The sequence below is a fragment of the Coregonus lavaretus genome (assembly GCF_964263955.1).
Source record: "Coregonus lavaretus genome assembly, chromosome: 36".
In the NCBI taxonomy this organism is placed as follows: domain Eukaryota; kingdom Metazoa; phylum Chordata; class Actinopteri; order Salmoniformes; family Salmonidae; genus Coregonus; species Coregonus lavaretus.
Window position 1 is genome coordinate 9,496,823 of NC_140023.1, and position 19,920 is coordinate 9,516,742.

Below are 19,920 nucleotides of genomic sequence, written 5' to 3' on the forward strand. Positions count from 1 at the left end.
ACGGTGGGTTGGGATCACAAGAGACGTTTACCCCTGAGCCATGATCTTCACATGAAACAACTCTGTTCAAACAATGTGTCTGTCACCTAGGCATTTAGATGTGGTGGTGGGGCATGTACAGTGCTTTCAGAAAGTACAGTCATGGTCAAAAGTTTTGAGAATGACACAAATGCTAATTTTCATAAAGTCTGCTGCCTCAGTTTTGATGATGGCAATTTAGATATACTCCAGAATGTCATGAAGAGTGATCAGATGAATTGCAATTAATTGCAAAGTACCGCTTTGCCATGAAAATGAACTTAATCCCAAAAAAACAACCCTGCCACAAAAGGACCAGCTGCCATCGTGTCATTGATTATCTCGTTAACACAGGTGAGAGTGTTGACGAGGACAAGGCTGGAGATCACTCTGTCATGCTGATTGAGTTAGAATAACAGACTGGAAGCTTTAAAAGGAGGGTGGTGCTTGAAATCATTGTTCTTCCTCTGTTAACCATGGTTACCTGGAAGGAAACATGTGCCGTCATCATTGCTTTGCACAAAAAGGCCTTCACAGGCAAGGATATTGCTGCTAGTAAGATTGAACCTAAATCAACCATTTATCTGATCATCAAGAACTTCAAGGAGAGAGGTTCAATTGTTGTGAAGAAGGTGTCAGGGCGCTCAAGAAAGTCCAGCAAGCGCCAGGACCGTCTCCTAAAGTTGATTCGATTGTCCTGTGTCATGCCAACAGTAAAGCATCCTGAGACCATTCATGTGTGGGGTTGCTTCTCAGCCAAGAGAGTGGGCTCACTCACAATTTTGCCTAAGAACACAGCCATTAATAAAGAATGGTACCAACACATCCTCCAAGAGCAACTTCTCCCAACTATCCAAGAACAGTTTGGTGACGAACAATGCCTTTTCCAGCATGATGGAGCACCTTGCCATAAGGCAAAAGTGATAACTAAGTGGCTCGGGGAACAAAACATCGACATTTTGGGTCCATGGCCAGGAAACTCCCCTGACCTTAATCCCATTGAGAACTTGTGGTCGATCCTCAAGAGGCGGGTGGACAAACAAAAACCCACAAATTCGGACAAACTCCAACCATTGATTATGCAAGAATGGGCTGCCATCAGTCAGGATGTGGCCCAGAAGTTAATTGACAGCATGCCAGGGCGGATTGCAGAGGTCTTGAAAAAGAAGGGTCAACACTGCAAATATTGACTCTTTGCATAAACTTAATGTAATTGTCAATAAAAACCTTTGACACTTACGGAATGCTTGTAATATTACTTCAGTATACCATAGTAACATCTGACAAAAATATCTCATAATACTGAAGCAGCGAACTTTGTGAAGATATTTGTGTCATTCTCAAAACATTTGACCACGACTGTATTCACACCCCTTGACCTTTTCCATATTTTGTTACAAATTGGGATTAAAATTGATTTAATTGTCTTTTTTTTCTCCAATGATCTATACAAAATACTCTAATGTCAGAGTGGAAGAAAAAAAAAGTTTTTTGGGGGGGGATTAATGAAAGATAAAACACTAATATACACTACATGACCAAAAGTATGTGGACACCTGCTTGTCGAACATCTCATTCCAAAATCATGGGCATTAATATGGAGTTGGTCCCCCCTTTGCTGCTTTAACAGCCAACACTCTTCTGGGAAGGCTTTCCGCTAGATGTTGAAACATTGCTGCGGGGACTTGCTTCCATTCAGCCACAAGAGCATTAGTGAGGTCGGGCACTGATGTTGGGCGATTGTGTCTGGCTTGCAGTCAGCATTCCAATTCATCCCAAAGGTGTTCGATGGGGTTGAGGTCAAGGCTCTGTGCAGGCCTGTCAAGTTCTTCCACACCGATCTCGACAAACCATTTCTGTATGGACCTCGCTTTGAGCAAGGGGGCATTGTCATGCTGAAACAGGAAAGGGCCTTCCCCAAACTGTTGCCACAAAGTTGGAAGCACAGAATCGTCTAGAATGTCATTGTATGACATTCAGGCACACGCATACAAACACACACATGATAACATACGCACTATACACACACGTACACATGGATTTCGTGTTGTAGATAGATGGTAGTAGAGTAGTGGCCAGAGGGCACACACTTAATGTGTTGTGAAATCTGTTGTGTAATGTAATGTTTTTTTAAATATTGTATATAACTGCCTTAATTTTGGCAGCAGCTAATGGGATCCATAATAAATACAAATACAAATGTCGTGCTGGTAAGCAACTCCAACAGCCTTGAGTTTTAGGTTATTGTCCTGCCGAAAGGGGAATTTGTCTCCCAGTGTCTGTTGAGGTAGCTCAGTTGGTAGAGCATGGTGTTTGCAACGCCAGGGTTGTGGGTTCGATTCCCACGGGGGGCCAGTATGAAAATAAAAAAAGAATAATGTATGCACTAACTGTAAGTCGCTCTGGATAAGAGCGTCTGCTAAATGACGTAAATGTAAATGTAAATGTAAATGTAAAGCAGACTGAACTAGGTTTTCCGATAGGATTTGCCTGTGCTTAGCTCTATTCCATTTCTTTTTATCCCCCCAAAAAACCATAGTCCTTGCCAATGACAAGCATATCTATAACATCATGCATCTACCACAATGCAGTAATGTGTTGTATTGGATTTGCCCCAAACATAATGCTTTGTATTCAGGACAAAAAGTTCATTTATTTGCCACATTTTTTGCAGTATTACTTTATTGCATGTTTTGTAATATTTTTATTCTGTACAGACCTTCTTTTGACTCTGTCATTAAGGTTAGTATTGTGGAGTAACTCAGTTTTCTCATATCACAGCCATCAAACTCTGTAATTGTTTTAAAGTCACCATTGGCCTCATAGTGAAATCCCTGAGCGGTTTCCTTCCTCTCAGGCAACTGAGTTAGGAAGGACACCTATATCTTTGTACTGACTGGGTGTATTGATACACCATCCAAAGCATAATTAATAAGTTCACCATGCTCAAAGGCATATTCAGTGTCTGCTTTTTAAAATGTTTATCCATCTACCAATAGGTGCCCTTCTTTGCGAGGTATTTTGAAACCTCACTTGTGGTTGAATCTCTGCTTGAAATTCACAACTTGACTGAGAGACCTTACAGATAATTGTATGTGGGGTACAGAGATGGGTAATCATTTAAAAAAATCATGTTAAACAGAGTATGTCCATGCAACTTATTATTTGACTTGTTAAGCACATTTGTACTACTGGACGTATTTAGGCTTGCCATAACAAAGGGGTTGAATACTTATTGACTCAAGACATTTCAGCATTCAATTTTTTATTAATTTGTAAAAATGTAAACAAAACAAAAAATCCAGTTTGACATTGTGGGGTATTGTGTGTACTGTAGATCAGTGGCACAAAAGCTCAATTTAATCAATTTTAAATTCAGGCTGTAAAAAACAAAATGTGGAAAAAGTCAAGGGGTGTGAGTATTTTCAAAAGTTCTGTATGTCTAAAGGTTATTGTTTCTGTGTTCCTCTTTTTCTTGTGTGTTCTGTGTTCTTTGTTGTTTATACGACAGCTTTTGGTTAGCGACAGTAGCCGTGGTTGGGTAGAGAAAAAAGCTGAATTACTTTCTTACTGGAAAATAACATTTTTGTCCCAAAAAGTGTTCAACAAACTAAAATCTGAATGTATTTGAATTGTATGAGGGAAATCCATTGTATTTGAATTGTATGAGGGAAATCCTGTGGCGGGAAAATTTCAAGAGGTTTTGGAGGGAAGACACTACTCCTAAGCAAAAAAGCAGGTATTGGTTAATTAGTGGTCCTTAGTGACTGTCATAACTCTGTTCTGATGTAAGGCCCAGAGACTTAGTGGCATAGGCAGGAAATGTCTGGCGAAGGACTATGTTCACAACTCCCTTAGTAGGGGTGTCACTCACACTGCTCTCTATGTAATTAGATCTGTGACCGCCTGCTCTCTCACCCTAGGCTGTACAGTTGTGTAACACACTCCTCCACACTCAGACTTTCGCACACACTCGCACGAACACACAGCTGACCCCCACATACAATACATACTGGTTGGAGTGCTGAAAGCAGGAGTACTGTTCAGTAGATCAGGTCTGGGACCGGTCACTATACATGTAAAGCTTTTTGCACCAACCCGTCTTTTTCTGTCTTTTAGTCCACTCCTAAATGTCTTTTTTTCACAGAGACACAGAAGCACTCCTTTTAACTCTGTTACACCGTGGACAGTATGGACAGGCTTACATACCCACACTACAACCGTTGTTTCTTGAAAGACAGAGACAGAAGTGGACAAAGACACTGGATCACAGATGGTTCGCTGAAACTTTACACCAGACTTGTTAAGTGTGTGTCTGAGAGTGAAGGTTTTCCCTCCCACCCCCTCTCTCTAACAACCAGAGGGGCAGGGCTGATCAATAGGGGTCAAGTGAGCCCCCCCCCTTCACACACACCCAATGCCAGACCACCTAGTAATGGTTTCTCTCTCTCCCCCCTCTCTCTTTCCCTCTGTCTCTCCCCCCCCCCCCCTCCTCTCTCTCTCTCTCTCTCTCTCTTTCCCTCTCTCTCCTCTCTCTCTCTCTCTCTCTTCCCCCCTCTCTCTCTTTCCCTCTCTCTCCCTATCTCTCTCCCCCTCTCTGTCTGCCAGTCACTAAGTTCTACATTACAGGCCCATAGTACAGACGGAATTCAGGTAATTCCAAACAAAATACACAGCGGACACGGCAGCCGCCAAGGAAATATATTGGCCCACTGCTGTCATGTGAAACAAATAACCCATGTCGTAAGCATAGAGATCCCTCAGTCACGGACAGAGAGAGGGGGGGAGAGCCATTAGAGCAAGTTCCCTTGAAAATCTGATTATTTATCAAAGCATAGCTAGTACTGTACATCAACACCATAATGCATGAAATAGTGAATGCTTTCAGAACCAGACCATATGTCAAATGTCATATGTCAAATCTCAAATACTTGAGCTGTACTGGATTTAGTGAACAATTGAACCAATGGAATAGACCCAAGTGTAAACACCAAGCTAAAGTACATCAGGGGCATTGGACATATTTGACCCAGGTTTATTCTGAACGTATAACCATTATCACAGAGTTTCTAAACCCAGAGGCGTAACGTCTGCACCTGTTGTATTCAGCGCATGTGGCCAATAAAATTTGATTTGATTTGATTTGATCACGAGAAATCCCTGAATGCTTGCGAAACAGACCAAACAGACCAGGCCGGGGTTTGAGAAGTCAATGACAAAAGTGATATTTTTTTCCTTAGTTGTTAATTTTCTCGAAATCTAAAGGCACAACCTAGATTTGATTCAACGTCTTAAGTAGTTGAACATGTTATTACTCCAACTTTGTGAAATTGAAAAACTGACACGTTTTCATTTTAGTCAAAAACAACTTTATATCGAAAGAGTGCCTTTGATTTGATGGCCTGCACAACCGTTAGACCCGATGACGTGTTTCTGTGCATGAGCTTAGCTAGCCAACGTCGCCATGACATCGCCGATAATTGTGATCGATTGATTTCTATTGGAGGAGCAGTTTTAGCCTATCTTCATGCTGAACTGCCTTTGTATTTGCTCTCTGCTGATTTCCTCATTAAGAACGGTCTCAGCGATTGGCTACACTCCAGTACGTGTGAGAGATTTCTGCCTCACTTACTGAACATGACATCCTGTGTTGTCTGATTAGAAAGAAGCCGGGGGAAATATTTAGCAATAACATGTGAATTAAAGAATGTAGATCAGACGTTTAGCCATGGTTACCTCCAAACTAAGGAATGTTGCAGTAGTACATGTGTTCTGCCTTTATTGTTGTCTGGCAGCAGTTTTTCAAGTGGCTTTGGGTGACGGGAGCGAAGAACAGCGACAAGCCCATATGACATGAATTTGAAAGCGTTTTGTGGCTGGTTTTGGCAGCTGGACATATCACTAAAGGTCCCATGGTATGCACAGAAGAAAAACTGAAGAAAATGAGGAAATTTGCTTCAAGGGAAGCGTCCCCTTTCTGAGGGAGACTGGCCCCCCATGTGTCTTCTACCCAAGAGCCTCTGCCTGTTCTATAGGCTTTTGCTACCACGAGTGTATGGCAGAACCGTATGTTTGCCATAGCATAGCAGCACAGGATATTGCTGAACAAAAGCCTATAGAACAGGCAGAGTTCTTTTAACAAGATTTTAGATGTGTCCTCGTGCATGTGGAAAACCCCGATTACGCCACTCTTAACGTGAGAAGTGGACTTATTTCAGAAATAAATAGAGGTGCCTTTGAGGTGAAGCGATAGTGTTCGTCTAGGTGGGGCTGCTGTATGAGCATGTCGTTTTCCACTTTACACATCAGGTTTTACTCAAACTTCTCAAAATAATGAGAACTTCCTTGTTTTTATTAATAGTTTGTGAGCGAGAGAGAGAGCACCAGAAAGATGCAGAGAGAGGGGGGGTGAGTGCATAATGTTGAAAACAGAAACCACAGCTTTAACTCATAGATCTCTTTCCTCCTCGTCTCCTGACACCAAATCAATCACCTCAGAGGTCTCATTCGTACAGAGGTCTGTTTGAGACACAGCCCTGTTCAGATGTTACCGCTCTATGGCATGTGTTATATAAGTTGTCATAAGTGTGTTATATAAGTTGTCATAAGTGTCAGATTGGATGTCATAAAGAGTCATAGGCTGTCAAACTCATTATTTTACTGTGTCATTTCCGTATGTCAGTTCCAATGAATGTCCATTAAATGTCAAAACCCTCATAAACCCTCAAACTGACTTAAACTGGCATTTCCCTGCATCCTGTAACAGTGCAGTTTGTTTTTGTCTTTGTGTTTGGCAGTGTTACCCATTATAGAGTGGGTAACTTCTGTCTCACGCCTCGTGCCAAGATATTCTCCCTCTTTTTTTATCTTCTGTTTTGCCCTCTTAAGACTATTTCTTTACATTCACACTGGAAAACACAAAGGGAGATGCAGCCAGCCACTAACCCTGTACTCTCTGATTTTGCCCTCTATTCTGTCATTGTCTTTGTTTTATGAAAGCCAGGCAGGCTGGTCCAAAGCAGCGCCTGGATCTGGAGGTCCCGGGGGTAGAGTGGAGAACAGAGACAGGGGAATTGGTAGCATGGGACGGGGGCTTTCCAAACCTCCATACAGGGAGGGCCTTTTACTGAGCTTTATTGTGCTTTGATAACCCATATTCCCTGCCTGAAAACCCACAAGCCCCTCAGCATGAGGAAATATGTCTACTTTAAAGTGGCCGTTTTCACTTCAATGGCATCTTTTGATTGCCGTAATTAGAATCCCAACACTGTTGTTATGGTAGGCTAAGAGCCATCTGTGTCTTTGATGTTTTTCTTGTTGCCATGTTTTGTTATTTAGCTTTAGTAGTCTCATTCAACCAGTTTCTACATTCATTTTACAGTATCCTATTTTCCAAGAAACAAATGAGTGTGTATGAGTGTGTCTCCGTATTACCCCGTGGATTCCAGGAAGTAGAGACAGACAAGGCAGTAAATCTTAAAAGGAAGCTGATAAATCGAAGCAGTGGTGACGGTTGGACTTCCTCCCCTCAGAGTGGATCCCCCTCCCTAACCTTGGGAAAGAGATGCCACGTGCTCCACAGTTAGAGGTCGCACATCTCGCTGATGAAGACCCTCATTCCATGTTACCCTCACCCCCCTCAGCACCCTCCCACTATGCCAGACTGCTGATTAGGTGAGTATATCAAACGGCGGGTGGAGGGGTAAAGAGACAGAGGAGGGAATGCTCAAATCTCAGGCAAGCGTGAAGTTTGTTCCCTTGCTCATTCACCCATATGTAGCTAGCATAAACAAACGTTGACTCTCATGCACAGGCCAGACTGTTTGAACAAAGATATACACAGTCATCCACGTATTGTACAAGAAGTGTTCAGTACTGTAAGCTACACAATTGGAATGCAGTTAACATTGGCATGTACAGACTCTCTCTCTGTCGGTCTCTCTCTCTCTCTCTGACACAGAAAACACACCAACATCAGCGCTGTCCTGGTCTGAATCGTTATCCATCCATCAAATCTTTCAAGTGCAGGTATGAAGGTATTTCACACACTTGCCTATCTCTGTGATGCCACAGAACCATGTTAGACATTCACAAACACATTACAAGGCTGACACACATACACTATTTATACAAAAGTATGTGGCCACCCCTTCAAATTAGTGGATTCGGCTATTTCAGCCACACCCGTTGCTGACAGTTGTATACAACTGAGCACACAGCAATGCAATCTCCATAGACAAACATTGGCAGTAGAATGGCCTTAATGAAGAGCTCAGTGACTTTCAACGTGGCATCGTCATAGGATGCCACCTTTCCAACAAGTCAGTTCGTCAACTTTCTGCCCTGCTAGAGCTGCCCCGGGCAACTGTAAGTGCTGTTATTGTGAAGTGGAAATGTCTAGGAGCAACAACAGCTCAGCAGCGAAGTGGTAGGCCACACAAGCTCACAGAACGGGACCGGCGAGTGCTGAAGCACGTAGCGCATAAAAATTGTCTGTCCTCGGTTGCAACACTCACTACCGAGTTCCAAACTGCCTCTGGAAGCAACATCAGCACAATAACTGTTCATCGGGAGTTTCAGGAAATGGGTTTCCATGGACGAGCAGCCGCACACAAGCCTAAGATCACCATGCACAATGCCAAGAGTAGACTGGAGTGGTGTAAAGCTCACCGCCATTGGACTCTGGATCAGTGGAAACGCGTTCTCTGGAGTGATGAATCACGCGTCACCATCTGGCAGTCCGACGGACGAATCTGGGTTTGCCGGATGCCAGGAGAACGCTACCTGCCCCAATGCATAGTGCCAACTGTTAAGTTTGGTGGAGGAAGAATAATGATCTGGGGCTGGTTTTCATGGTTCGGGCTAGGCCCCTTAGTTCCAGTGAAGGGAAATCTTAATGCAACAGCATACAATGACATTTTAGACGATTCTGCAACAGTTTGGAGAAGGCCCTTTCCTGTTTCAACATGACAATGCCCCCGTGCATAAAGCGAGGCCCATACAGAAATGGTTTGTCGAAATCGGTGTGGAAGAACTTGATAGGCCTGCACAGAGCCCTGACCTCAACCCCATCGAACACCTTTGGGATGAATTGGAACGCCGACTGCAAGCCAGGCCTAAGCACCCAACATCAGTGCCCGACCTTACTAATGCTCTTGTGGCTGAATGGAAGCAAGTCCCCACAGCAGTGTTTCAACATCTAGTGGAAAGCCTTCCCAGTAGAGTGGCAAAGGGGGGGACCAACTCCATATTAATGCCCACCATTTTGGAATGAGATGTTTGATGAGCAGGTGTCCACATACTTATATATGATGTTGTGCGTGAGAGAAATAGAAGGTCAAGAACATCTGAAGAAATTAATTTGACCCAAAACCATAACATGGCATATCTCTTTTATGACATTATTACACTTCTCCCAACAATGTAGCATGGAAAGGTTGGATGGAGACATGGATGGGTGGGGTTGGGGGCTTACTTGTTTTTTATTATTTTCCTTTACCTACTCAATTTATTATTACTTTTTAACTCTGCAATATGATCAATACTTTGTATTAATGTACTTTCTTTTTTTCTTCTTTTTTTATAAAAAGGACTAGCACCAGTAGTTTTCCAAACATTCTTGTTGTCCTTCCTGCTAGATCATCGACAGAGACCTATGCCAAATACCATTATAACTGACAGAGACCTATGCCAAATACCATTATAACTGACAGAGACCTATGCTAAAGGAACAACAGCAACATCAACCGTTAAGAAGCTTATAAACAGCTGTGGGAACAATACCTACAGGTACAATACCTTCAGTCCCTTCACATTCCAGTCTCATGCCAGATTGGATAGTATTCCAAGGTCCTGGTTACTTTTCCTCCTTTATTACTTATTTTGGATAAAATGATAACAGATTTAACAAGATCCCTCTGAAATTATATCCCAATTTTGCTATTCATTCAGCAGAAGAAGGGGGCACGTTCTGACTTGATGACCTTCATTGTAATACAACACAGAACATGTAAGAAAGTTCACGATTGCACTAAAATAAGCTTCAACAATGCATAATTACAATGAATTTGCACCCAAACATAATCTGCTGTCTCCCTGTTGGTCAGCCAGTCACCCCAACTGACTCAGTAACCCCATCCATTGCAATCAGCCCCTTCCTCTTCTGCTGGCAAATGTAGCTAATGTTCTTGTGATAGCATCGGCGACAGCAGCCCACTCGTCTGCAAATGTTTACAGATGTGTAGCTGGGTGTGTGGCAGGCGCTCACCCCTTCCTGTTAGTGCCCACAGGGCCGCCGTGAAGGGTGGTATGTCTGTAGTATGGTCGACTGAGCGATTCAGCACACCATGGCTTAAATTCTGAAACACACTTACGGATCATGTATTCTGAAACCTCCATTACTGGTACATGCAGGTCAATCCAACCAGGAGAGTCACTGGGAGAGAATGCAGGACAAGAGAATATCACTGCCCCAGCCAATGCCAGACGGACAGATCAAGATGACCTGGGAAATCCATTTGGGCATGGGCTTACATCACTCTCTCCACACGGGATCCAGTGAGGGGCCACGGGGATGTGGAACAATTGTTGCAGATCATGGAATTCCCATTGGCTGGAGCTTCCCGCCTGTTTTGTTGCGGAGCTACAAGTAGCATCTGCCATCGTTCAGTCAGAGCATCGTCAAACTCTCCCATTCGTTTCCTTGTCCTGGCCCATAAAGTTAGGAGAGCTGTTAATGTTGTTATCTTCTCTCTGTACACTCAGTGACATGTTTCACATTGTGTATAAACCCCCATGACAAATGGTAAAATGGCGCTTGTCTGTTCTCTTTGATGATATTGTGTGGAGATTAATTGCACAGGCTCTGCAATCTGACAGCTAGCTGGGCCTCTGTAAGTTCACAGTGTTACAGAAAAGCCGGAACAAGCATGTGGACACACACAGAGACAGAGAGAGGAGAATGCACACACTGAGAGACCATCCCACAGAGCACTAGAAAGATGCAGAATGTACTGGATGAAGTTTACCAGTCTTTACAACTGACGTGGAGTCAGTCCAAGACACACACCTTGAACTCTAAATGGTACACTTCCCTGTTGTTCCTCTCATTACCAGTACTGCCAAGTCCTGTGTTCATACTGGGAATAGGCCATAGTTCATGAGCAAGACATAGGTCAAAGGTTGAATGCTGTCTGTGTTGTAGGGGTACGGTCTTTAAAGTTGTGTGTGAAATCCAAGTTCCGAAGACTTTGCTCTGCTCAGAATTGAGCACTTGTTGATGATTTCCTGTTCAAAAGACTTGGGGCAACATTTGGAGTTTGATATGGAGAAAATAAAATCTGAGCTGTCCAATACATTATGCATATTGTTGTTCAAATTTGAGAAAAAAAATTATGTAGACGATGAATTAGCAAAAAGCAGCCCACAAAATCTTACAAAGAGTGCACCTTTCACCTTTTAACATACCAAGGGTAATGTCCATGCCTAACACACCAATAATGACCCCAGATGGCTAAGCAACACACTAAACAGTCCTTCATTAACCAGTCACTAAGGTTGCTGAGGTGGCACGTCGCTAAGGACTGAACTCTGGGTCAAAGGTCATGGCCCCATGGCAGCTGCATTTCCTCAGGTCCTCTGTGTGTTCACTGCCTCTCTAATCACTGCAGATTGATAACAGCACAGACGGTCCCATTCAACCTCCCTGCCTGCCTGCCTGCCTCTCCCTCAGATGCCTAGATGAAACAAACACCTGTGCCCCCAACTCCCAGGACAGGCAGAGTCCTCAGAGTCCTGGGTTGTAGCAGCTCCCTCCAATACAGTATAGTACAGAACACAGGGTTCACGCAACTACTCCACCCGTCCCTCTGTCGCTGAGATACAGATCTGTTTATGTTACTTGATATAAGCCAGGGATTTAGCTGTGTGTATACTGCAGATGGTCATATGGATAGGATTCACTTGGGCTGGCAAATACAATGAACATGCAATGTAGTCAATGTACACACGAAACGGTTGTATAAGTGTAACCGTGCATTCATCTTGAAGGTGAAAGATGAATAAAGGTTGAGCATGATGCTGAAGAATCTTGACTCCTACACACAAGTCCATCCTTAATATGTACAGAAAGACAACTGGGTCTACAATCGAATGCCAATGTAAGGTGGCCCGTAAGAAGGTGACCGTTCTGGATCCAGGACAGCTGGAACAATCAATCGTCACAAGCCGGCCAGATGTGACAGACATGTTGGATCGTGGATGTGGAGGAGAGTTGCCAGGTCTCATCTATTTCAGTCCTCCATTGTTCAGCGTTCAGTCATCACTAGCAGCCAGTCAACAGTCAGCCTAGTCCCCTTCGCCTCACAAAGAATAGGAGGAGAGTTTATGGGAAAAACACAGAGCATGTGTTTCCTTTCTCTCAGCACGTGTCCTTCCACAGAGTTACAGTGCTGCGCATTCCCTCTTTCCTCCCATACACTCTCACTAACACACTGGGTGTCACGTTCGTTGAATGACGGGTCAGACCAAGGCGCAGCGTGATATACGTACATGTTTATTAACTTATAAACACCACGACAAAACAACAAACGAAACGTGAAGTCCAAGGTAGAACACACAACATACCTTACACAGAACAAGATCCCACAACTAGACTGCGCCAAATAGGCTGCTTAAGTATTGTCCCCAATCAGAGACAACGAGCTACAGCTGCCTCTGATTGGGAACCACACCGGCCAACATAGATCTACACATACTAGATACTAAACATAGACAAAGCACAACAAGGAATATACACACCCTGACTCAACATATAAGCGTCCCCTGAGTCAGGGCATGACACTGGGCGACAAAATTGATAGAATAGAGTAATTATTTACATTTTCGTCATTTAGCAGACGCTGTTATCCGGAGCGACTTACAGTTAGTGCATTCATCTTAAGATAGCTAGGTGGGACAATCACATATCACAGGCATAGTAAGTAAACTTTTCCTCAATAAAGTAGCTATCAGCAAAGTCAGAGCGAGGAGGGAGGGGGGGAGGGGGGAGGGGGGGGGGGGGGGGGGGGGGGAGGGAGGGGAGGGGGGAGGGGAGGGGAGGGGGGGGACCAGAGGTGGCAGAATGGAGTGTTCGGGTTGGGGTGCAGGGTTTGAGCATAGCCTGAATGTAGGGAGGGGCAGTTCCTCTTGCTGCTCTGTAGGCAAGCACCATGAGCTTCAACTAGAAGCCAGTGGAGTGTGTAGAGAAGCAAGGTGACATGGGAGAGCTTGGGATGGTTGAAAGCCAGGCGGGGCTGCAGCGTTCTTGATAACTTGCAGGGGTTTGATGGCACAAGCGGGGAGCCCAGTCAACAGCGAGTTGCAGTACTCCAGACGGGAGATGACAAGTGCCTGGATTAGGACCTGTGCCGCGTCCTGTGTGAGGTAGGGTTGTCCTCTACGGATGTTGTAGAGCATGAACCTGCAGGAGCGAGTCACTGCTTTGATGTTTGCAGAGAACGACAGGGTGTTGTCCAGGGTCACACCGAGGTTCTTTGCACTCTGGGAGGGTGAGTGTCATCTGCATAGCAATTATAGGAGACCATGTGAGGGTATGACAGAGCCGAGTGACTTTGTGTGGAAAATAAGGTGGAAAATAGTTTCCTAGGGTTAGAGGCAGAAGCTTGAACTTTAGAGTGATAGAAAGTGGCCTTAGCAAAGGGTACAGAGGAAGAGAAGGTAGATAGGGAGTGAAAGGATGATAGGTCCTTCGGAAGTTTCGTTTTCCTCCATTTTTGCTTAGCTGTCCGCAGCCCTGTTCTGTAAGCTCGCAATAAGTCAGCCACGGAGCAGGAGGGAAGGGCACAGCCGGCCGGAAGGAAAGAGGACAGTGCGAGTCATAGGATGCGGAAAGGGAGGAGAGTAGGGTCAAAGAGGCAGAATCAGGAGGCAGAAGGATTTAGCAGAAGGGAGAGATGATAGGAGAGAGTAAGATTGCGATGGCGCATGACCATCTGGGTAGGGGCTGAGTCATTAGGGTTGGAGGAAAGGGAGACAAAAAAGGAAACAAAGTAGTAATCAGAGACCTGGAGGGGGGTTGCAGTGAGATTGGTAGGTGAACAGCCTCTAGTAAAGATGAGGTCAAGCATATTGCCTGCCTTGTGAGTTGGAGGGGATTGGGAAAGGGTGAGGTCAAAAGATGCAAGGATGGGAAAGAGAGAGTTGTAAAGAAATGTATAGAAGGCAGACGTCAGGAGGTTGAAGTCACCAAGTACGAAGACCTGTGAGCAATCGTCAGGAAATTAGCTTATCAAGGTGTCAAGCTCATTGAGGAACTCTCCAAGGGCACCTGGTGGGCGAAAGATGACAACAATGTTAAGCTTGAGTGGACAAGTGACAGTGACAGCATGGAATTCAAATGAGGAGATGGACAGGTGAGAGAGGGAAAAAATAGGAAATCTTCAGTTAGGAGAAAGAAGTAGATCTGTACCACCACCACGACGACCAGATGCTCTTGGACTACGAGAGAAAACGTAGTCAGATTAAGAGAGAGCAGCTGGAGTAGCAGTGTTCTCTGGGGTGATCCATGTCTCCGTCAGTGCCAAAAAGTCAAGGGACCGAAGGGCAGCATAGGCAGAGATCGACAGTTCCAAACGCTGCCAGAGACCCGGAATTCCACATGGGTTGTGCGCTCAGGGTACACTAAATTGGAAGGGTTGCAGCCAAGAGGTGTCTGTAAAGCCTACAGGGAGAGGAGAGAACAGGTATAGAAAACATACATAGTTGCCAAAGCTACAAAAGAGCAAATGAGATCATCAGAAAATATCTAGGTAAGATACTCAAGTGAGAGAGTGGTGTGGAGCCTTCCTCGAAGAACTCGGCAGAACAACTTGACAGAACCGTCTTGTTCGGCGATGGTCTTAGTTTTGCCGACGAGACCGCCACTGACACGACCGCCGCTTACAGCTGCCGTTGAGAAACCAGGGGAGACTGAATACCTAACACTAATAGCTAATTGCCTAGCAGAGGTGAAAAGCACACCTCCCTGTACTAATTGCTTATTCCCTAGGAGAGGAGAAACCATTCCCTCTCCAATACAGCCACTGATTACCAAAACAAGTCACAAATTGCCCTGCCCTTTAATCCTGGTTGATGTGTCAACAAACACCTGCAAGTTATGAGCAGTCAGCAGTTCACACACCAAGTAGGCCACTTGGAAGACAGGCAGCACTTAAAGTAGATGGCTCTAGTTAGCAAAAAGACAGTATTAGACAACAACAAATAAAGACAAAAATTATACTTATCACTCCTGGAGATATCTGGAGTCCTCTAGCTAAAGAGTCGCTCCCAGTTGTGTGTTTTTGTAGTTAGGCTATAAGCCTAACAATTGGGCTTGGAATGCAGTGAATTCTGGCAGCAGATGGCTATTGAATAGACAGATAACTAAGGCATTCCTTATTGTTGTTCAAATCTAAAAGCCTTCATTGAAGTTGGCTTCCAGCGACAGTTTTCAGCAACACTTACATTCAATATGTTGTGATCTTGATAAAAAAGAAGCAGACATAAATACCACACCATTGCTCCATGCTCTTCATATAAGCTTACAATAATTTATGGGTAGAGTATTGGTAAAACCTGTCTGAATTAAATGTTGAAGCTGATTACATCGATAATAAAAGGCACTGTTTAACTGTCCTTAACCAATCCTTTCTATCTGTGTTTCTCTGTCTCTCTCTCGTGATAATCAAGGAAGCACATATGTACAATAATTACAATCTTTACATAAGGGTTACCTGACCCACTAAGAGCTAGTTGCCATGTTTGAATGCCAGGTTTTATGTCAAGGTTGTTAAGCTAACCTAACATAGCAGGCATAAAATAAATGCCTGCGCGAGGTTTATTTCTGGGGGGTTCTCTTCTGCACTGTTCAACCAAATCAGTAAATGTGGAGGAGTTAAGATGGAGTGTCGCCTTGTTAACGTGCAAAAGCGGAAGTCGCGTCACAGGCTCTCTTTCCATTTCCCCTAAACAGCCGGATGCATTCGGTTGTTTCCGACCCCTCTGAGGGTGCAGTTAAGCAAAGACAATCACAGGCTTAGAATATGAATCGCTTGCATGTGGTGTTGATACTACAACTGCAATTACAAGCACCTTGAAGTGAAATTTAAATGGTCTGTGTAACTTAAAATCCGTATGAGGAAGGAAACATGATGTAGAAATAGAGAGAAAGGGTTGGCAGAAACCATGGTCACAGACTGTAGGGCCTTGGTGCCAGATCCCATTGACCTTTGAGTGGAGAGGTAGTCAATCAGTGACATGTGACACTGGCCACATGTCAACCACAGATACTGTAGGTGTCTCTGCTCACCCAGCACACAGTGGAGACTAACATGACCTACTGAGTGAGACAAATACAGGATATTCTGTGAACTAAAAGTTCTGGTCGTCGTGACGCAGTATGAGGTTATAAGGTAGGTCGGCCTTTCTGAACAAGCCCATTTAGCTAGACCCTTTTGAACATGGAAGACCAGATTTATTTTCCTTCAACGTTCTTATTGCAGTGGTCGTTGAATCCGTCTTGAAATTTACAAGACTAATAAATGCACCATGCTCTACTCCTTAGTAGTTCTGAGAGCAAAAGCCTTTTCTGCTAACAAAGTAAAATCTCTGCTTTCCCTTAAAACATCAGCAGTGTTTTCACACTTGTAATTGAGGCTATACAGCCCTGGATTTGTGACTTTGAGTAACATGGCCTTTTCCCTCCGCTACATAATGCCTCCTATTTATAGGCCTGGCCCATTAGTGTGAGTGGGTGTTTGCGTTACCTCAGACTCTAAATCTCTATTCCGCTCAGCCTGCTACTTCCTGTCTGACAGGAAGTGTGTATATGTGTGTGGAAGGAGGTCAGTGACCTTTAGGTCTGAGCGAGCGACTGATATGTTGTCCGTGGCAACGTGATGCTGTGTTTCCAGGCTCATTGTTTCGGAGAGAGAAGTGGCCTGTGAACAGGTTTGTTGATTTCAACAGCCTCACCTCCTTTTCCTTCATTTCATCCCTCCCTCAAACCTCCTTGCATCCATCCATCCTTTGATGGACCCGGTACTCCCACTCTGGCACTGTATGGGCAGCTGTAACAACAGCTCTGAGGAGAGGGAGTACTCTACATCCTATCCCTTCACACAAGCGAGAAAAGCAATCCAAATATTTTCAGACCAGTTTAGAACTTCTCTCTGAGTACACAGTCAGCATTCATTCTAGGGCCTTTGGCTGTGTGTGATTGTGTGTGGTAAGGTAACACCCCACCGTTGGGGTTAGAGTTTGTTTTACTTCAAGGCCACGGTCAAAGTTAAGGCCATGGTGAATGGAAAGGCCATGGTGAATAGAAAGAGCATTCAGCTGGTTGCAACATCCTGTTGTGTTGGAAAACTACACTCCACTAATACTTTATTTGAATAATGCACCCTGAGAGCAGAATAAAATAGTGAAGACGTGTAACTCTATAAACTAGTTTTAAGTCTTATTTTCTTCATTGTGGATATCTCCAAGCAAAACAGCACCGCCTTGATGACGTGTCTGTCTGCCTTCCTACTGAACTGAGGAGAGAAGAAGCATTCATGTGGCTGTGACATCACTTCCTCTTGCCTCAGTTCAAGGTAAGTGGCGTTGCTGGGGTATTCTAGACTTTCTGCCATTTTGTTTGGTGCCGGTGGGCTGCGTAACGGTATCATATAGCACGCAGATGTTTACCTAACTGACCCTATCCATCACAGGGTATAAACAGCTTGCGTGGCATGATGTGCCAAAGTCAATGGCAGTTAAATTACTTTATAAACAATTAGAGGACATCAGATCAGAAGCATATCTACTGTATGTAAACACACACTATGTCATGTTTACGACGTGAAGGCTTAATGTCAAGTTGTACCATGTCTAATGGCACCCTTCCCTGATAGTAATGAAACACAACATGACCACAGAAGAGGCAGTTTGTGATTTTATTTCATGTCTATCCTGTTAAAGGCCTCTTAATTCAGATCCTTCACAAACAGATCATAAAAAAACATACATTTAGAAAAATATACATTGATATTAGAACTGAAAACTTAAAATTCAGTGTTTATTCAAATATACATTTTGCATATTAGAATCTATAAAAAGTCCGAAAGGTTTGTTTAGAGCAGGGCTTTCTGAGGTGTAAAGACAACACATGTACCTGACCGAACAAATCGCCTGTTATTTCCAAACCCATTAAAGCTTATTTACATTCAGCGATGGTGTGTGAACACTTTCTGAATTCCAAATTGACCCCTATCCCCTATGCACTCCTGTAGATCTGAAACCCTTGGATAGGTGTAAGCAATATGGTGAAAACGCCACACAGCCTGTCAGAAGGGAAGGTGAAGAAATGACCATAATACTGGTACTGTCTTCCTTTCATATCTACAGGAGGGGCTAGGGTATAGGGGCTAGGGACTAGGGTATAGGGGCTAATTTGGAATTCAACAGGGGATGTTCTTCCGGCAGGTATAGTTGAAGAAAAGGGTCAAGGTGATGTCTATATGAGAAAAAAAATACTGTTTCTCTCCTCCTCTAATTCATCCCTCTCTCCCAGTCCATCATGTCCCACCAGTCTGGTAGAGAAAAGCAGAAGTTGTAGCATACTCCTGCTGCTAATGCTACAGTACTTAAACCTTATGGTTAGTTCAGTCCAGGTGTATAGGGAGGTACTCAGGCTAAGAGGAGAGAGGGCTTTCTGGAGGTGTTAAAGACTGTCCCTCACTTTCCCACTCCTGAGTTAGGCTGTACGTCGCCAAGCGAAAGCCACTGCCTTTAGATTCAGAAAGACAACGAGACAGTTCAAAACAACAGTTTGTCTCGCAGGACCTCAAAGTTCAACCAAAGAAGCCATCTGCAAAGTCAACATGCAGTACTTTCTAGCAACACTTCCACGTGCTTTGTCCTTCGTTGACATTACATACAATACAACATCCCTTCCACTGTATTTGCAAACATCCCTGTAATGTTCCAAAAACTACTCTGTCCAGAATCGCTAGGTTCCTCTCTCTAAGGTCCTTTCAATCCGCTCAATATCCACCTATCATACGTAAGGCATCCTTCTCGTGGTCATGAAATTCCAAATTCTCCGCCTTTCCACAACATTCAGAAACATTCCTCAGCCTTCATAAAAGGTTATGACAATCCTTTATCCAAAGGCTTCAGGTTGCATTCAGTTCCTCTCGATCTGGTCGATGTCCAGCTCACCCCCCAGCTGGTAGATGTCCTTCTCTGTCCCACACTCACCCTTCCAGAGGGTGTGTCCCTGCCCCATTCTCCCCCCCCCTCCCCTGCATGGGGACCCAGGCCTAGAGTCCAGGCTACACGCTGAGTCACTGTCCAACTCCTTATAGGAAGAGTCATCCTCCTCCTCGTCCACTTCCTGTTGAGTCTCAGCACATAGGTCAGACGCACAGGCGAAGTCAGATTCCGATTGGCTCAAGCTCCTGGCAGAGGGCGGGGGCATGTTTGAGTGACAGCTGTCCGGACCAGAGAACCCAGGGCAGCTCAAGCTGTGGAATGTCTGGAGTTTCTGTTTGAGAGAAGAAATGCGAGGGAAAGAAAGGGAGATATTGATTAGTATAACAACACATAACATATTTATAGTATCGTCTCACTGTTCAATCTTGATACAGGTCACAAAACCTATGTATGTACACTTCAAAAATGTCATTAAGTCATCTGGAACACAGAGTTGTTGAGAGAAACCTGATAACTTGGCCTTCATGGCCTGTGGGTGTGTGACTCCTGCTTCACCGGTGGAGCTGAGCTCGCCCTCCCACTTGGGAGCTAGTTTTGTTAATGTTCTGGTGAGTCTGTTCACAGTCTACACTCAGTCAGAGGAAACACAGTGGAACGATGACATGGTGC

The 19,920-nt window shown here is 44.3% G+C and overlaps 1 protein-coding gene across 1 annotated transcript in view; it reads right to left on the minus strand.

Annotated features, from left to right (window-relative positions):
* Positions 1 to 17,974: 17,974 nt before the first annotated feature.
* The window catches only part of LOC311110919 (protein FAM53B-like), a 31,044-nt gene continuing 29,098 nt past the window's right edge, over positions 17,975 to 19,920 (minus strand). The window contains exon 5 of the mRNA XM_084153558.1: positions 17,975 to 19,582. Within this exon, the coding sequence (XP_084009684.1) occupies positions 19,223 to 19,582 (360 nt within the window). The 3' untranslated portion in view covers positions 17,975 to 19,222. The remainder of the gene's footprint in view (positions 19,583 to 19,920) is intronic.